The 16,982-nt window shown below is 40.2% G+C and overlaps 2 protein-coding genes across 2 annotated transcripts in view; one reads left to right on the forward strand and one right to left on the reverse strand.

The window, feature by feature from the left end:
• The window catches only part of ak5 (adenylate kinase 5), a 63,228-nt gene extending 56,565 nt beyond the window's left edge, over positions 1-6,663 (reverse strand). Inside the window, exons 1-3 of the mRNA XM_068738062.1 lie at positions 6,342-6,663; positions 4,782-4,968; positions 1,422-1,589 (exon numbers count right to left, since the gene is read on the reverse strand). Of these exons, the coding sequence (XP_068594163.1) occupies positions 1,422-1,589; positions 4,782-4,968; positions 6,342-6,401 (415 nt within the window). The 5' untranslated portion in view covers positions 6,402-6,663. The remainder of the gene's footprint in view (positions 1-1,421; positions 1,590-4,781; positions 4,969-6,341) is intronic.
• A 2,452-nt stretch (positions 6,664-9,115) lies between these two features.
• The window catches only part of pigk (phosphatidylinositol glycan anchor biosynthesis, class K), a 30,240-nt gene continuing 22,373 nt past the window's right edge, over positions 9,116-16,982 (forward strand). Inside the window, exons 1-7 of the mRNA XM_068701851.1 lie at positions 9,116-9,221; positions 9,424-9,477; positions 9,617-9,708; positions 10,135-10,270; positions 11,275-11,386; positions 13,994-14,090; positions 15,380-15,497. Coding sequence (XP_068557952.1) covers positions 9,156-9,221; positions 9,424-9,477; positions 9,617-9,708; positions 10,135-10,270; positions 11,275-11,386; positions 13,994-14,090; positions 15,380-15,497 — 675 coding nt within the window. The 5' untranslated portion in view covers positions 9,116-9,155. The remainder of the gene's footprint in view (positions 9,222-9,423; positions 9,478-9,616; positions 9,709-10,134; positions 10,271-11,274; positions 11,387-13,993; positions 14,091-15,379; positions 15,498-16,982) is intronic.

Here is a 16,982-nt window from a genome sequence, read left to right on the forward strand (position 1 = left end):
AGTTGGGGTTTATAATCATAGACATTTTGACGAGCACAGGTGCAACTTATAACGTTATAGCTTATTTCAGTTTTAAGTAATATTTCACCCAGTAAATCAAGACTTTTCTCTGTTTTTTGATTCTTTGTTCACAGTGGAGGTATGCGAGAAAAATAACGTTTCCTTCAAGAATTCAAGGTAACACAGTGTGAGTAATTGATATACAAACGGTCATTTTGGTGATGTAAGTAAGCATTGTGAGCCGTTGCACATGATATTAACTGTACCTGTTATTTTTTCTTCTATGATCATTTTGTCTTATGAAAAAGGCCCATAGATGTAACAAATTATTCTTGTCACGTTGTGTATTAGAAAAGATAAAGTGAATGTTTTTGCAGGAGAGAGAAAGGGTGGGAGGATCAGAGAGATACACAAATATGTGTTCAGCAAATATGCACTTTTATCTTACATCTGAGTATTTCGTAACGTTCGACCCGGCCTCCTTCTGACCACACGTGTCTTGTCAGTCCGTTTCTCTATCCCTGCAAACCTGACAAAGCATTTGCCATGATCCTCCACAGAGATGACAGCTGCTGCCATCCTGTTTTCCTTTTAAAACGGGGCACGATGTGCTCCCAGAGACGAGATAGGAGCTGGCTTTGTGCTGCGAGGACAAATAACCATCAACCGCACCACAGAGAGAGCGAACATCCCGGGTACACGCCAAAAATCAAAACATACTGCGGCAGAAGGGCTGTCAGGACGTTTTTAAAAGCTTTTAACAGACATCGAAGTCTCTTTATTGCTTATTTAAAACCTTAAATAAACTATTTTAAAGAGGGTTTATAAATAGCAGCCTTTTTTTCAGTCTAGCTCAACCTGTGTCATTACTCTTATTGTGCAGCTGCTGCGCTTAATTCATAAGAATAATTAATTTATTTAACAGGTTAATGCAGACCCATCAAGGAAATCAGACAAGGAGAGCGTGAGTGTCTGCAGTCAGTGACATACAACGAGATCTACACCGCTGATAGCAACAGAGAGAGGCGGGGCTACTTTTTAAAATACCAGGAAAAACACACAGCTAGTGCACACACACAATCGCACGCACTCCCCGACTAGATTCCCATCCAGGCCATTTATTTTTAGATCATTGACGAGGCAAATATAAACTTTGTATATTTGTTGAGCCTTTTATATAAATGGATAAAGCTTTCACCAGAAGCATTAAAGAGACACTGGCTAGAGTGTTCATCTGTTGACACGTAAAATGACTTGTCTTATCTAATGGAAAACATGAGTCAGCAGGAGCAACTTCAAATCTATAACATCAGATGAGGAAACACTTTTGCCTCAAAACGTCCTCACGCCTGTGCTGTGTAAGGTCACGGATGTTTCTAGCTTTAATGTCTGTGTTTTGGTCGGGTGCACTGGTCCTTTACCGATGACGAGGATGACTTTGGGTCGCGGTCTGGATGGATCAAACACCTCGTACTCCTCTATGAGCTCCGCCGTCTCCGACAGGTCCGAGTCGCTCTCGATGGAAAACTGGCTGATGGGAGGGAGGCGGTCATACCGTCTGTAGGGGAAATTGGGACTGTCGGGCATCACTGTAACACACACACACACACACACACACACACACACACACACACACACACAGAGGTATAAATGAGAACAAAATGGTCTGCTTTTGTCTGGAATATTGATGATTTTTTTTTTTTCAAAAGCCTGAAGTTTACCATCAAAATATCTTAATTATCATAATTATGTTCCGTCAGTCACTTTAAATTTGCACATTATTTCATATGCTGCAAATCCCATTTCAGCACAAACAAAACAAAATCAAGTCATGCCTGTGTTAACAATCAAACAATACATTTGAGCTGAAACCATCTTAGTGTGATGAATTCAATGCTCCATTCAGGTTGATAATTATACAGCTGTCTGTGGTGATGAAGGCATTGATTATAACACGTTTAACAAAGAAATCTTCACAGCATGCTATTACAAGGGAGCAGAGCTGCTTTTATTTACATGCAGCAACAATATCATCTCTTTACACTGTACTATAAGGGAGAGAATGGTATTGATTGTGCATTTTCACTAATGACAATACATGTCCCAGAGATGGAAATAGATTTTATGTTTTATCTAAGGGAACAGATATGCTCTTTCACGTGAACATTTTAGAAAAATAAAGAATGTTGCAAATAGAAATGTATGCTCCCCCACCCGCCTGAATCCAAAGGCTTGTTTTTAACATTTCTTACACACTAAACCGTCAATCAGGCCGAGATTGGAATAATTTATGAGGCGAGCGCAGCTTCCCCTTCCTGTAAATGTTTTGAAACATGGTAGATTTGAGTTTCAGCTTTTAGCTAAAAGGGGAATTGTGGTACACAGGCATCTCTATCCCTGATTAGGTTGCAGTTCCCAGCAGCTAAACACTGCAGCTGGCATCTTTCAGGCATCTAATTGGGCTAAATCAGCCCTCAACTCCACTTCTCTGTGAAGTTGTTTTAAAAACAATATCTGTTCACGTCTGCATTATTGTTGTGAGTGACGTGCCTGTCAGCTTAAAGATGCAAAACATTTTTTTTAACCACACAAACGTGACTTTATTCTATCATGGTAGTTACTGTGCTGCGCTCATTGGCTGTCACGCCCTCACCCATTAAACAAAGAAGTTTGAGTATACAGTAGACCTAACTACCGTAGAAAGGTGCACTCGGTTGAGTATCTCTGCCAGGTGTGTCTGCATCAACCACTGCTGTAATGTTTGATTAAATGCACACAACCCCAATATTGGTTAAACCCCCTTCTAGACTGCAAGGGTATCAGACGTGTTTTTCACTCGCACGTCTCACACAACAGATGCACTCTCATTTGAATCAATGTCTGCAGCGGCTCTGCTTCGTCTCACGGGCATAGCCGTGACTTTAAATGTTGATTTAAGCTTCAAGTCAATTTTCCCCAACAATACACCTGTAAATGTAAGGTCGATGTCCAATAAAAAAAGGCACAGAATAACTATGTCTCTTGCTGCAGAGCAGCAGCTGAGCGGTGGCAATGCAGTCAGCAGTGTGTGTACTGGTAGTTCGGTGAGCTGATAGCCAAACGTACCGTCCAAAACAATAAAAGTGAGCAAACTGTTTTCCCCCCACTGTGTCTCACTTGTGGCCGCTACCGGTCAAGGGCTGGTTAAGACTAGTAGGTTAGGAGTCAGCAGTCAGTGAATGGCCGTATCAAACAGGAAATGAAAGGTGTTTTGAGAAAGTGTGAGTCACTGCAACCATGAGAGGTCCTTGAGCATGTGAGTACCCAAAAATTGTGTGCAGTTTGGTGCAGCAGTTTGCGAGATCAGCCGTAGACAGACCAGAGGCGCACACGCACACGCACACGCACACGCACACGCACACGCACACACACACACACGCGCACACACGACTCCTGGCGAAGATAATAAAACAGTGCAAACAGAAAATGTCGTTATCATATGAGAGCCATAGTCAAATTCAAAATAGGTTTTGCATCTTCCTGCATTGGCAGGTCCACAGCTCGAATACGTGATGAATGGGGGGTTGTTTGGTATACCCTCTCATGTCAATGGTTAACTACGGTACACACGTTCAACTGTCTTTTACTGCACTGTAACAGGCTGCCACAGTGAATATTCAAGGCAGAGATCTACACACTGGGTTTGGGAGCAGCAGCAGTGGTTGCTTTTAAACTTTTTATTACGGTGTGTTTGTGGGAGCTCTGTTGCCTCAACAAATTCTTCCTGCATTTTTTTGGAAACTAAATCTATCCGAGAGTATCGATGCACACGGCTGCACTTTGCGCTGTAGCTGCAGAAATAAAAAAGTTTCCTATTTCATAACAATCTAAAAGTTGTTGCTATTTCCAAGAGTTGCACCACAGTTTTAACAATGTTTCTACAACGGGGGGAATGAAATGTCAACACCCATCCTGTTTAAACAGGGAGCCAGTTGTGATTGTGCAGGAGAGGAAGATGTTCTGCTGCCAGCATCTGGGAAAGAAGTCAAAAAAGATATATTTTTTGGCTTCTTCTCTGCCTCTAATTAAAGAGGTTAAGAATAAAAAAACAAAATGAGTCCCAAAGTGTAGAATTAGATGTGTGTTGGGGCTGCAACTAATGATTGTGTTCATTTTTGATGAATTTATTCTTTCATAGAGCTGTCACTATATCAGATTTTCACGACACGGTTATCGCGGCCAAAAGAATTTGTGATAAAAATGTTGTTGCAATATCTGTAAAAAGTTTGAAAAGAAAATTGCCATCAGTCCAAATTATCTTTGTTCATGCCTTTTGTGTCTTTTTTGGCAAATGAATTATGAGTGTAGGGAGGCGGAGAGAGAGAGCTTATAACAACAACTGTATAAAAGCGTGATTTAAGAAGCACAATATTAAGTGTATATAAGTGTATTATTAACGTGTTATCAATATTTTATTTGTAAAAAATATTACGGTTATCGTCACTATGGGTATAGCGCGACACCCCTGACATAAAAATTGACATAAAATAGTTTTAAAAATGACCCATCATAAATTTCTAGAGCCTGATATGACGCCTTTAAATGCCCTTTGTTGGTAAGAACAGTTCCCAAAGATATTACATTTTCTGATATTACATTTTCTATCATATGAAATAGACTAAAGCAGGAACTCTTCACATTTAAGAGGCTAGTATCTGCTCTTTTGCTTAATTGATGAATTCACTAATGGTCTCAGTTCTAAAGTGCTTCAGTGTACTTTACATTCAGCATTCACTACTCACCATTTCTGAAGAGGGACCTGCGTGATTGCCCGCCGTTGAGAGGAGGAAGGGACTTCTTCTCCTGGCCCACAAAGGTATCCCACCGCACCTTGTCTGGTCCTCCGAGTTCCCTGGCTTTCTTCAGACAGCCCTCCATGTAGTCGATGGGGTCGTCGGGCCGGTAATACATCAAGCCCGTCAGCAGGCTCTAAAAAAAACATTGGAGGAGGGAGAAAATGATGAGATGTTTTGTTCTGCCATCTCTTCATCTGTGTTATAATGTGTTGTTCTCTGACAGCGTGGCGGCGGTGATTAGCCCGCCTTTTAATGAGGAGAAGTTTTGAAGTGCAGATCTGGTTGCCTTGGCTTGGCTCGGCTCCATCGGGGGAAACAAAACATCTCATTTTGTCAGAAGCCCATGAAATTGGATTCAGGTCATCAGGCCCCTGTGTTTATTTGCCAGGCTGATATTGTCGAGGAGGAAAGCCAACCACTGCGATGACTGTGAGAACGAACTCTGCGCCAGAACACAAGTCAAGTGTGTGTTTGTGTGACATTTGCACCCCCGACCCTGAATGTTTTAAAACAATACCTTCCTCTGGGACTTCCTACTTCATCTCCACCCTCCTCACTGACAACTCCCACCAGCAGCAGCATGAAAACACAATCAAAGCATCTCCCAACTGAAAACAATTGGATGTGCTTATTTAGCTGATAACGATGACATGTTCATATGAGAAGCAGTAAAATCACAGTGCAGTTATGATGATGATGAGCAGATCACTGCTCAGTGTCATTTTAACTGGCTGTAAATAAACAAGCAGTGATTGCTTGCATACATTAGCCGCACTACACTTAGGATCGAGTCAAATTAAGTGAATGAGCTAATTTACTATCCCCTCAGGGAAATAAATGATGCTTATGTTTGTGTCTGTGCTGCTTAATTGAGATTATGTGCTGTCTGTCTTCATCATATTTTAATGGCACTTTGTTTTTTTTTTTTTTTTTACCTTTTATTGTATAATAATCCTGTAGAGATTTCAGTCATAGTTCATTTTCTAGGCACCATCTCACACTTTGTAGTATTTTCATTTCTGTCAACCACGAATGTCTCGATATTATTCTTTTTACAAGTGTCATATCATCATATTCTTTGCTGCAATAACTGAATTTTCCTTCAAAAAATGTATTATATATTACTTTTAATGTTCTTTTAATTTTGAATTTCCATGATAAAAGAATGCAGTCTCCAGCTGAGAATTATATGATAATAATTCTAATAATTTATTTCAAATTATGCAAAGGAGGAGAGGACTGTCTTTTTGGTTTAATTGCAGTTTGAGGACGATTATTACTATAAAAACACACTGAAGCAGTTTTTTTTTAAATGACTAGTCAGCAGCGTTTCTCTCCTCGTTTAAACCTCCATCAGCCAGAACAAGATGTTTTACATATCATGAAGAGATCTTTACCGCCACTCTGACTCTGCCGTCAATAAGTAACACGAATCTTTGTGCTGAAATCTCAGCGTCAAATCTGCACGTATCGTCTCATCCCCACAAAGCTCACGCCATCTCTCACCTCAAATAGTTGAGGTATCTCCCGCCGTGAGAGATACTCCTTGGCATCGTTGGTATTCATGTCCAGTCGGATTTCCTCTGAAATCACAACTTGTCCGGAGCTTTGTTTTTGCTTCTTCAGATGTCTCAGTGCCTCAAGGTATTCTCTGGTTAACAACTGGGGTCCAGACGGTTTACCATCAGCGCATTTTTGCCTCGTGAGTGGACTTTACAACTGGATTCCTGCAGGCGATGCCACCGCGCCACCCTCCTCTTCGGTGATGCGGATGCGTGGCTCGTCCGTCCTCCCTCCCACAGCGCTCTGCTTCCAGCGTGCACCATGTGTGGCTTGACGTTGGCACAGAGGTTGCGCGCAGTGCCAATTAACGCGCGCACCGCCTCCACAAGGCGTATTTCGCACGGTTACACTCAGCCTGGAAACTTGTGGGTGATACAGGAACGCACACAGGACAGTCACTGGATAAACAATTCTAGAATATGAATGCAGTTATGATCCTATGGGTGCTTTTAAGGGGCTGATTGGGAATTAAAAAATATGTATATAAAACCAGTTTGACGAAAATCTAAATTCAAGGACCACTGAATTTGTGTTTCCGGAGCTTTCAGACACATCACATGGTCGTCCTTCATTATATATATTTTGCTCATTATTTCTTTTGTCAAGCTATTTCCAAGATCAATAATTAATCTTCAAGCTCAACACTTTGACACCATTATAAGAGTCACATATATATTTATCTGCACCCTTCAGTGCAGATAAATATGGCTGGCTGTATGCTTGGCTGCAGGTCACCACCTAACTTGCGTAACAATGTATATCTTTAGTTTGGGCTATGCGTCTAAACACACAGGCCTAAAGTTCAATTCCACTGGATTAGGGCTTTTTATAGGCAGCATAAGAATAGGCACATTGATTGGCCGGTTTGTCACATAGGATTTGATCCTTATAGGCCACTAATCCTCTTGACAACTAGACAGCTGACTTTACTGTAAATCTCCTTTTTTTTGGTTGTATCAGAGACCAACTTTAGATTAGGTCAGTGACATCTGTGGATTAAAAAGTGAGGATCAATCCATCCAAATAACATTTCAGGCATGCCAGAGAATCCGTAACTGCGGCAAAGACAAAACGGCTTGACAGAAAAATGCTGCTTTATGGATTGAAAATGTAATAATGATTAGAATTATGCAACCCAGAACTGTTTGGTTATGCTTTTTTCATTTCCTAATGTGATGCATTTGGAGAAGGCCATTATTATAAGCTCTCTACAGGTAGAGAGAGAAAGTGACGCTGCAGGTCAAAAAGCAGCAGCAGTAAGAGAAGTCTGGAGGATTAAAGTGGTTGGACGACCTGTAAAGGCACTCTGCGGTGTGTCAAAACTGAATTTAATGTTGCTTTTCAAACAGACCTTCTACTTGCTGCATTGTAATGTTACATTAGAATTGCATGAAGGATATGTTTTTTTCGTGGCTTCATCTTGTACTGCAGGGCTCTCAAACACATAAGCTCCTTCGGCTGTAACATGACATTTGACATCTGGTGCTTGTGATGTACATGTCACTTCTCATTAGGAGGGCCCTTAACCAATTAACTGGAGAGGCTATTTGAATATAAAGCTGTCAGCATCACTCAATGGCTAATCTGCTTTTTAAGCCAAATAATGATTGGCTGAATTGGACATGCAGTCATCCGTAACCCCTTCAGTGTCTTACTTAAAAATTAATTGCCACATACTATTATAAGAAACCACAACTCCACTTACTAGATTTCCCCCCCTGTGAACTCTGCAATGAACAGTTCAGAAATAAAACGTTAGCCAAAAACCTCAAGGGAGACGTGGGTCTATAGGGAACTGGATGGAGACGTTGCAGGAATATGAACACATTTGCGTAGAATTAAAATAACCAATTTGCAAGTCCATAAAATTGTTTTCCCCATCAAGTGCCTCTAAAACAACATGTACGTGTACTTACAGTTATTAGTTATAATCTTGATCTTGGTTCTCTTGATTTTAGCTTTAAAATCAATGTGTTCCCTTGTACAAGAACTCTGTTCAACTCTGCATCATCTAACCACATGCTTCTAGGAGTCTCTTTTGGCAATCTTATCAGCAATGACCCACCAATATTTAGCTAATTAAAACACATTTTATACATATTTTATTATATTTTATACATTTTAGTTTTCAGTTAGCATTCATAATTTAAACAAGTAAGCATAGGGTTATGGGGTGAGGTCAGCTAAAATGATCTACTTTTGCACAATAATGATCCTCTCAAGTACTTTTTTTTTAGGTTTTGCATTGTTATTTATACACTAATGTTTCTTGCTTTCACTTACAACTATCATGTATGCAATGTATTGTGTTTTGCATGTACTGTATATGTAGCCTGTATGTGATTTATGTTTTTATTTCTCCCCCGCATTAGGTTTGGGAAAGCAATACAAATAGGCACTACATGTAGTGGGGCGGATATATAATTGGTACGAGCGTACAATAGAAGACCAAAAGAAAATATTCCCAGACACAATTCCATTTTATTTGAAGTTAGAACACAATAAATAATTGATTACAACAAGGTAGTTTATGATCTATCTAAATAGAGAGGATTTACCAGCTTGGCCATTCAATATCTTGGACCATAACCCCGTGGTAGAGCAGCTACCTTTTTACAAGTTAAATATTGATGTTTTTTTCCACACACATTCTCCATATCGTTGCCTTTATTTTGAAATGTCTCTTACCGGAAGCACTTACGGGGCGGAGTCGCCGGTTTTCACTTCCTTGGTGCACACAGCTAACAGTATTGCACAATGAAAATACTAACTTTACTGAGCTTATTAGCTACACATACATACGCCAACAGCGTCAACATTGAGGTGAGTGTGTATTCTATCACATGCAGCAGTGAAAATCCCGCAAATTAGTTAGTTTGATGTTGGATTTGACCTGAAATACCGTTCCCATGTTAGCCATCTTTGCAGTCATGCTCACGCTAGCTGTGTTGGTGTTTGCTTGCACGAGCACAAATTAGATTTAATAAATACAGACATTTATTAGTTTTCTCCACTTGTTCCCAAGGACAACGCAGGACAGTTCTTCAGCAGTGGTCATACAAACAACTGGGCGGTTCTGGTGGGTATTCTTTGATTATAACGTCATCGTTACATCTTCGGCTGATGAGCGTTACATGCTAATTGGTCTGCTACATTCATAATGGGAGCAGCAGAAACAACGTTAGTGACTTAATACACCGGCTGTGTTTGATACACAGGTGTGCACGTCCAGATTCTGGTTCAACTACCGTCATGTGGCCAACACTCTGTCCGTCTACAGAAGTGTTAAGAGGCTGGGCATTCCTGACAGGTGGGTTAACTGTGATACAAGGTCTCATTTATTGTGTCTTCTTTAGATATCCAAATGGTGATAATGACCTAGAGGTACAGACAGACACTGAGTCATTTATATTCACATGGTGGTGATGAAGAGGAGCAAATATAAGTTGCCTCCACTACTGATATGTAGGAGGTTACACATGAGAACATATTACACTTGTATTTTCTATCTGCCTGATTTTTAAATAGTGATTTGACTGTAAGGTTGTCGTTACGTGACTATAGTTATGACAATAGGGAGGAACATATATGTATATATTCATAATTGTGTGAGCCCACGTCTACACACTGTGAGGTGCAGAGCAGTTAGAGTACAAGCAAGAGAAATTAAGAAATGGTTCATAAAGTTCTTCTCCAACATGCTATGTTTAAACATGTTTCGGTGTCTCTTTTTCAGCCACATAGTTCTCATGCTGGCTGATGACATGGCTTGTAACCACAGAAACCCCAAACCTGCCACAGTGTTCAGCCACAAGAACATGGAGCTGAATGTGTACGGCGACGACGTGGAGGTGGACTACCGAGGATATGAGGTCGGTTCACGTTCCACTCAGTTATAATACACACTGTCGAGTGTATTTCATAGAAAGCAAGTTCTTCTCTTTACAGTCTGTTTGAAATCAGTATATTTTCCAACAGCCTCGGGATTTATTAAACTCTAATTTCTGCATGTCGACTTATACATTGTAAGCAAAAAAAAAGTTCTTACTCCATTGGCTAGAGATTGAACCAGCATATCTCCTTTTAAACTTTTATTATTAATGATTTAGTCTGTGCCCATTTAATGGAAAATGCATTGATAAAGGGACATGGATACTCTAGTTAAAATCTGAAAAAGTGTAATATATTGCCAACTGCTGTGGATGTATCCCATCTAGTATTTCACCTGCTTTATAAAAAGTACTGTATTATATAACATAACATCTCTGGTAGGCAGATAGTCGCAGGTGCTGTAGGGAATTGGAGGGAGCCGTGGTCAACGTTATCTGTCCAGTGTTCGCTCTGTGTGTACATCAGGAAATGACTTGATATCATCTGTATTCTCAAATAGAGGAGCACCCAAGTGTTTTGTCTGTTACGACAAGGCAGAAGCCCAGTGGCGTATCCACTCTTAATCACAGTTTGTCTTTTATTATTTGCTCTGCTTTGTGCTGATCTCTTAAATATGAATAAACACTGGACTGCCGATCGATATTTGCTGAAGAACGGTAATCATGTGAAAGAAAAGCTGATAAACCTGAAGAGGGGGAAAAAAAAGAAGAAAAGAATACAATGATTAATTGATTCTCGCAGTTTAATTAAATGATAAGTAGAGCAGTTAATGCACACTGACCCTACGGATGCAGAGGGTACGTTTGTGATTTCATTGATAATGAATTCTACGGGTGAAATTATGTTATTTTTTTACAGTCTCAATTTGCTCGCTGCTTTTTTTAAACCGTTGTCTATTTGCATTAGATTAGAAGATGCACATTACATAATTTATCACTTCCAATCCATGCTAGGTAATAGAAATTGTTGCCTTGTACTGTTTCAGGTGACAGTGGAGAACTTCCTGCGTGTTCTGACCGGCAGGCTGCCGCCCAGCACTCCACGCTCCAAACGCCTCCTCTCTGATGACCGCAGCAACATCCTTATATACCTGACCGGTAAATTCAGGACAAATCCACCCTCAAATACTCCACTTACATCACTTATATTTAACTAGTATGGAATGCGCAGTGATAGACACATATGTGTAGAATGTCTAAATCTCTGTCTTACCTAAATACTCCTTCTATTCCCCAGAGAAGGGACACAAACATACTTCTTATGGCTTTCAGTTACAGTACATGTAGGTGACGAGTGAAAGATCACAGTGATGTTTCCATCAGATATGCAGCAGAAAGTGCCAATCCACTCAGATCTTCATGCATCTGGTCTTTTCATCAATTCAGTTACTGTAGTAGATGATGGCCTCAACAACAGCCTCACTCATTAAATGTACGGCGAGAAATTGCGCCTCTGCTCTTTCCCGCTAAAGGTTAATGTTACATTTATTTCAAGTTAATTAACTTTTATGATGATGGGAGAGGTGGTCTTCGTTTCAGGTATTCCATCTTCTCTATTAAACACTGAAGGAAACCTATTGAACTCTGTAAGTAGCTCACTGGGCTAAGAAGGTTGTCTGGTAACTGGAGTCAAAGTGTCCTTGAGCAAGACACTGACACTGACCCCCTAGCGCAGACATGTCAAACTCAAGGCCTGTGGGCTGGATCCGGCCCGCCACGTCATTTTATGTGGCCCGCGAATCTGCCAGCAAAAAAAAAATGTATATTTTTTTTTTAATTAAAAAAATAAATTCAAAGTTAAACTTGAAAATAAAAATATCCTCATAGTCGAAATTATGAGATAGAAAGTCGAAATGATGAGATAGCATGTTGTCTGTGTGCCGACATTAAAACTATCACAACAGGTGGACAGGAGAGGCAACAGCCCGTAAAGTGATCGACAAATGATCCCAAAATGTCCACAAAGACAACAATTGATGCAGAGGGAAGAACATTTTATGAAAGATGGGAAAGCGAATACATGTTTGTGCTTCAAGCTTCAAACCGGTCTGTCTTCTGTGCTATGAGGCAGTGTCGGTGATGAAGGAATACAATCTACGTCGGCATTTTGACACCAAACACAGAGCTAAATTTAGCCTCCAAGAAAAACATAAAATTGTCCAAGAATTAAAAGGCAGACTGCAATCACAGCAGAATATATTTACAAAAGCTACAGCCCAGTGCATGATTAAAGGACCAGATACAGACTTTTACAAACACCATCACAGACCGAGTTCAGGAACCTGCAGGCAATCTAACGACACAGCTAGCTGAAGAGACGAGCAGGTACTTGTCTTTTTCATTAGCTGTTGATGAAAGCACGGACAACACGGACACATCATACATCACACATCACACATCATACATCACACATCACACATCTATCAGTGTTCATAAGAGGCTGAAGGCAGACCTGACCATCAGTGAGGAGCTCTTGGATGGAGCTGCATGGACGGGATAACAACGAGGAGGCACATTAGTGATGCAGAGAGAGGACAAAAATAGCTTTGAACAAAGTGAATGTAATAACTTGTGTTTGATGATATTTGTCTTTATTTCACACAGTAATGTGAGTTTCGTAACCCTAAATTAAAATTATTTGTTATAATAACATAAATGTGCTTAAATATAATTTTACATTTATAGAACTGCATGTACGATCTTTTTACACTTGAATAAACGATAATCAAATGCAGAGACAGTTATTTAACAATATGTTAGGGAGTAGTTACAGTTATACAGTCTTACAGTTACAACCGGCCCTTTGAGGGCGACCGTGACGCTGATGTGGCCCAGAGTGAAAATGAGTTTGACACCCCTGCCCCAGGCGCCTGTCATGGGCAGCCCACGCCTCCCTGATACAGGGATGGGTCAAATGCAGAGACAAAGTTCCCCTTAACGGGATAAATATGGTATAATAAAAATAAAAAAAACTCACTGCGTTGCATTTTGGGGTTTTAAGCCAAGTCAATTATTTAGTTGCTAGAGCTGCATTCGAAATGTAATGCGTTAACATGACTTCACATGGTTTATTCATATAGCTCATTTCAGCAACAAGACAAAAACACTTTACATAATACAGCATAAGTATTGAGACAAAGTGCAAAGAGAATAGAAAATAAAAACAAGTTTAATCAGAATTAGACTGGTATACAATACAAGGATGAAAGTTCAAGTGCAATGTAAGAAATTCATAATTTTTGGATTTATCCAAAAGCAGTGGCAACAGTTTGTTCTAGACGTAAATATCCACTTACTAATAAAGTTTGCTTAAATTGATGGCTTTGATAATTTTTTAGTGGAAACTTTTGTTTCACCACAATCGAAGTGCAAACGGCTAAAAACAATGACCGCAATGGGGGAAGCTGTAAACTGATTAAACTGACACATATTGATATGTACTTCACATCTTGCAAGTCATATGTGTGTTTAAACTCTTGTGATGTATTTTAAAGATAAATAGTTGAAGGAGTCGGTTTTTATCACTATTTCTTTTTCTTATTTATCTGTGGCTGAATGCTGCCAAAGTCCTCTTTGCTGTAACAAAGTTTCAGTTTCAGTGCTTATTGCTGCCAGTTCACTGTCCTTTTCATGTTCATCATGTGCTTTTCTGTTCTACTGTATATTATAGATAAATTACTAAATAATTCTATGTTTGTTTAACAGGCCATGGCGGAAATGGCTTTCTGAAGTTCCAGGACTCTGAGGAGATAAGTAACGTGGAACTGGCTGATGCTTTTGAGCAGATGTGGCAGAAAAGAAGGTAAATAAACTGGAGAATGTGGGGAAAAAAAAGATAAGTCCTTCTTTCCCCCGACGGCCAATTGAATGTGCAGCAAGTCAACAAAGTGAATTGCATGAAACACAGCAACCTGTAAATATTAAGTCGTTCTGTGTTCTGCTCTTCTAATAGCTCTTCGCTCGCACGCGTCCCAGTGAACAGCTGCACGGTGTTCATTGTGTGTTCTCATTTACAACAATTGGTTGCATCAGTGTTTTTAAAGAGTGACGTAACACCAGCTCAAAACATTGTTTTTGATTCCCCCCCCAGCGGTTGAATTTAACCGTTTGATTATAACACAGGACTCAACACTAACTTTTAAACGGTTGAATCTGAAGCGTTATCGGTTAACGTGGCCACCTTGCATGTTGCGCTGCTTGCTGTCCCTATTTGACCAAGAATTGGTTGCCAATTTCTCAAAATGGTTGCCAATGGCAAGCTTTACTGTCGAGCTGAAGCAGCTTTATATAAACAGAATCAACCAACAGAATTCTGTCTGTGTTAGTTCTGTTGAAACCTTATTTCCTGACTAATGCAACACATCCTATACCACCGTAACAGCGAAGGGGATTCCTGTTATTCCCATATTAACATACCCTGGTATGAAAGAGCGACTGTCTCTGTTTATAAATGGAATCGGTTGCTTATTAAGGTGCTGCTGTGTTTTTAATTTGTGCATCGCGAGACACTAAATGAGCGAAAGCAGCTTTGTGCTGCCAGCTTCCCTATTGTCTTCCCAACCAATCAATAAAGAGTGTCTGGGTTACAGTCGGGCTCCAGGCTGCTTGATTAAGGCTTAGTGACGCCAGCTTTTGATGCTGATGTGATAATTGCAAGCTAGAGCTGCCAAATTACAGTCACCATAGAGACTTGGCCACCTTCCTTCCGTCGTCCCCAAACCACCTCAGTTCAGTCTCCTGGATATAAATGTCTCATGTATGCTTAAACAAGGGGAAGAAGTTAAGGGACATTTTCTATTGTGAGCGAGGGAGGAAGGAGGAAAAGGAGCAAGCGACAGAGGAAGGGAGGAAGAGTCCGTGTGCGTTGGTGTGTTCGAGGAACTGAATGAAGCCGTTGGTTTTTCTTGGTCACCATGGCAACTGCAGTATGAAAGATGGCTAGAACGTTTGTGTTATAACAGGTTTTATTGGAGCCAAGAGACGAGTGATATGCCAGCTGTGTATTCTCTCATCAGTACTGTTTGAGAATGTACATGATTGTGTGTGTGTGTGTGTGTGTGTGTGTGTGTGTGTGTCTCTCTCTCACACCAGGTACAATGAGCTGCTCTTCATCATTGACACCTGCCAGGGCGCCTCCATGTACGAAAGGTTCTACTCCCCAAACCTCATGGCCTTGGCCAGCAGTCAAGTTGGAGAGGATTCCCTGTCGGTGAGTTAGCTGCCCTCACATCGAGGACATTTTTAAATTAAAAATCATCACTCAGTTTGTCAGGTTTTCTAATAAGCAGTGTGGTTTGATGGAGCACATTGCAACTGGAGACTCATTCTCCTTCTGACTCTCCCTCTCCAAACAAGAGACACATTTCTGTAAATTTGAATATAATAAGTCTTTTCTTGACCTGCAACTTATGTCAATGTTACGCAAGATGGTGTGTTGGTTGGGTAACATTTTCTAATTACGTTGATGCACATACAGTACAGGGTTCTTGTCTCAAACATTAAAAAGTCACTCGGCTAAGTATTTTCAACCAACTCATTACATTACAGTCATTTAGCAGATGCTTTTATCCAAAGCGACTTACAATAAGTGCATTCAAAAATACAGAAGAATAATAGAAAAAGTACAGTGCAGAAACAAACAAATACAAAAAGTGCAGCAAACCAATACGAATACAATAAGTGCAACAAGCTAGTATGAATACAATAAGTGCTGAGTGGAAGGCTCAGGGTAGCACTTCCTGAAGAGGTGAGTTTTCAGCCTGATGAAAGATGGGCAGCGACTCTGCTGTCCTGACGTCAGTGGGAAGTTCATTCCACCACTGTGGGGCCAGGACAGGAAACAGCCGTGACCGGGTCGATCGGCCGCCAGGACCTCTGAGCGACGGGGCGACCGATCGCCCCGAGGCAGCAGAGAGAAGTGGTCGGGGCGGGGGTGTAGGGCTTGACCATGGCCAACTCGTATATAAGTAATACAAAATATAAAATACATTTAAATAAGGACAATAAGTCTTTATCCCCACAAGGAAATTCACAAGCTACCCAGCAGTATATAACTTAATAGATACTATAAATAGATACAAAATGCAATACAAACATGGTTTAGAATTTCTATTTGAGTGAAAACAATAGTATTATTACATTACATTAGTCATTTAGCAGACGCTTTTATCCAAAGCTACTTACAATAAGTGTATTAAATTATGTGTAAGTGTATTATGCTCAGAGTTCAGCAGTGTGGAGTCTTTTTATTGAAACATGAGCTTCAAGTTTGTGGAAATGTGTGAATTGTTCAAAATGTTTGTCTGGAGAAAAACTGTAATGCGGCATTTTGTTTTCTGGGAATTTCGCCGCAGACATTTAGTTTGTAATACTGCAAATATTTAAATATTGTCAAAAGTATCAAAATACCTTTTTAAAAAAACTGTTGGCTGTTTCTAAACAGGCGTTACACACTTTGCCTCACTGATTTGGGGTTAGGCAAAAGGGGCATAGCTGGAAAACAAGTAGTTAAAATATTTTTTCTTTTGATGTCATTAGTATTACCCAGTATTACTGTTGGTGCTGTTTATTTCATCCGACACCATCTCTGAATACAAGTGCTGTTCTTTAACCCATGTCTACAAAACCACTGTGTAGTTTAAGTTGATGGCAGTCACTCATTATCAAACTTCATCTCATCAAAAAAATAGAACTG

The sequence above is a fragment of the Cebidichthys violaceus genome, unplaced genomic scaffold (genome assembly GCF_023349555.1).
Source record: "Cebidichthys violaceus isolate CVI_PGR_0920_01 unplaced genomic scaffold, fCebVio1.0.p SCAF_8, whole genome shotgun sequence".
Taxonomy (NCBI): Eukaryota; Metazoa; Chordata; class Actinopteri; order Perciformes; family Stichaeidae; genus Cebidichthys; species Cebidichthys violaceus.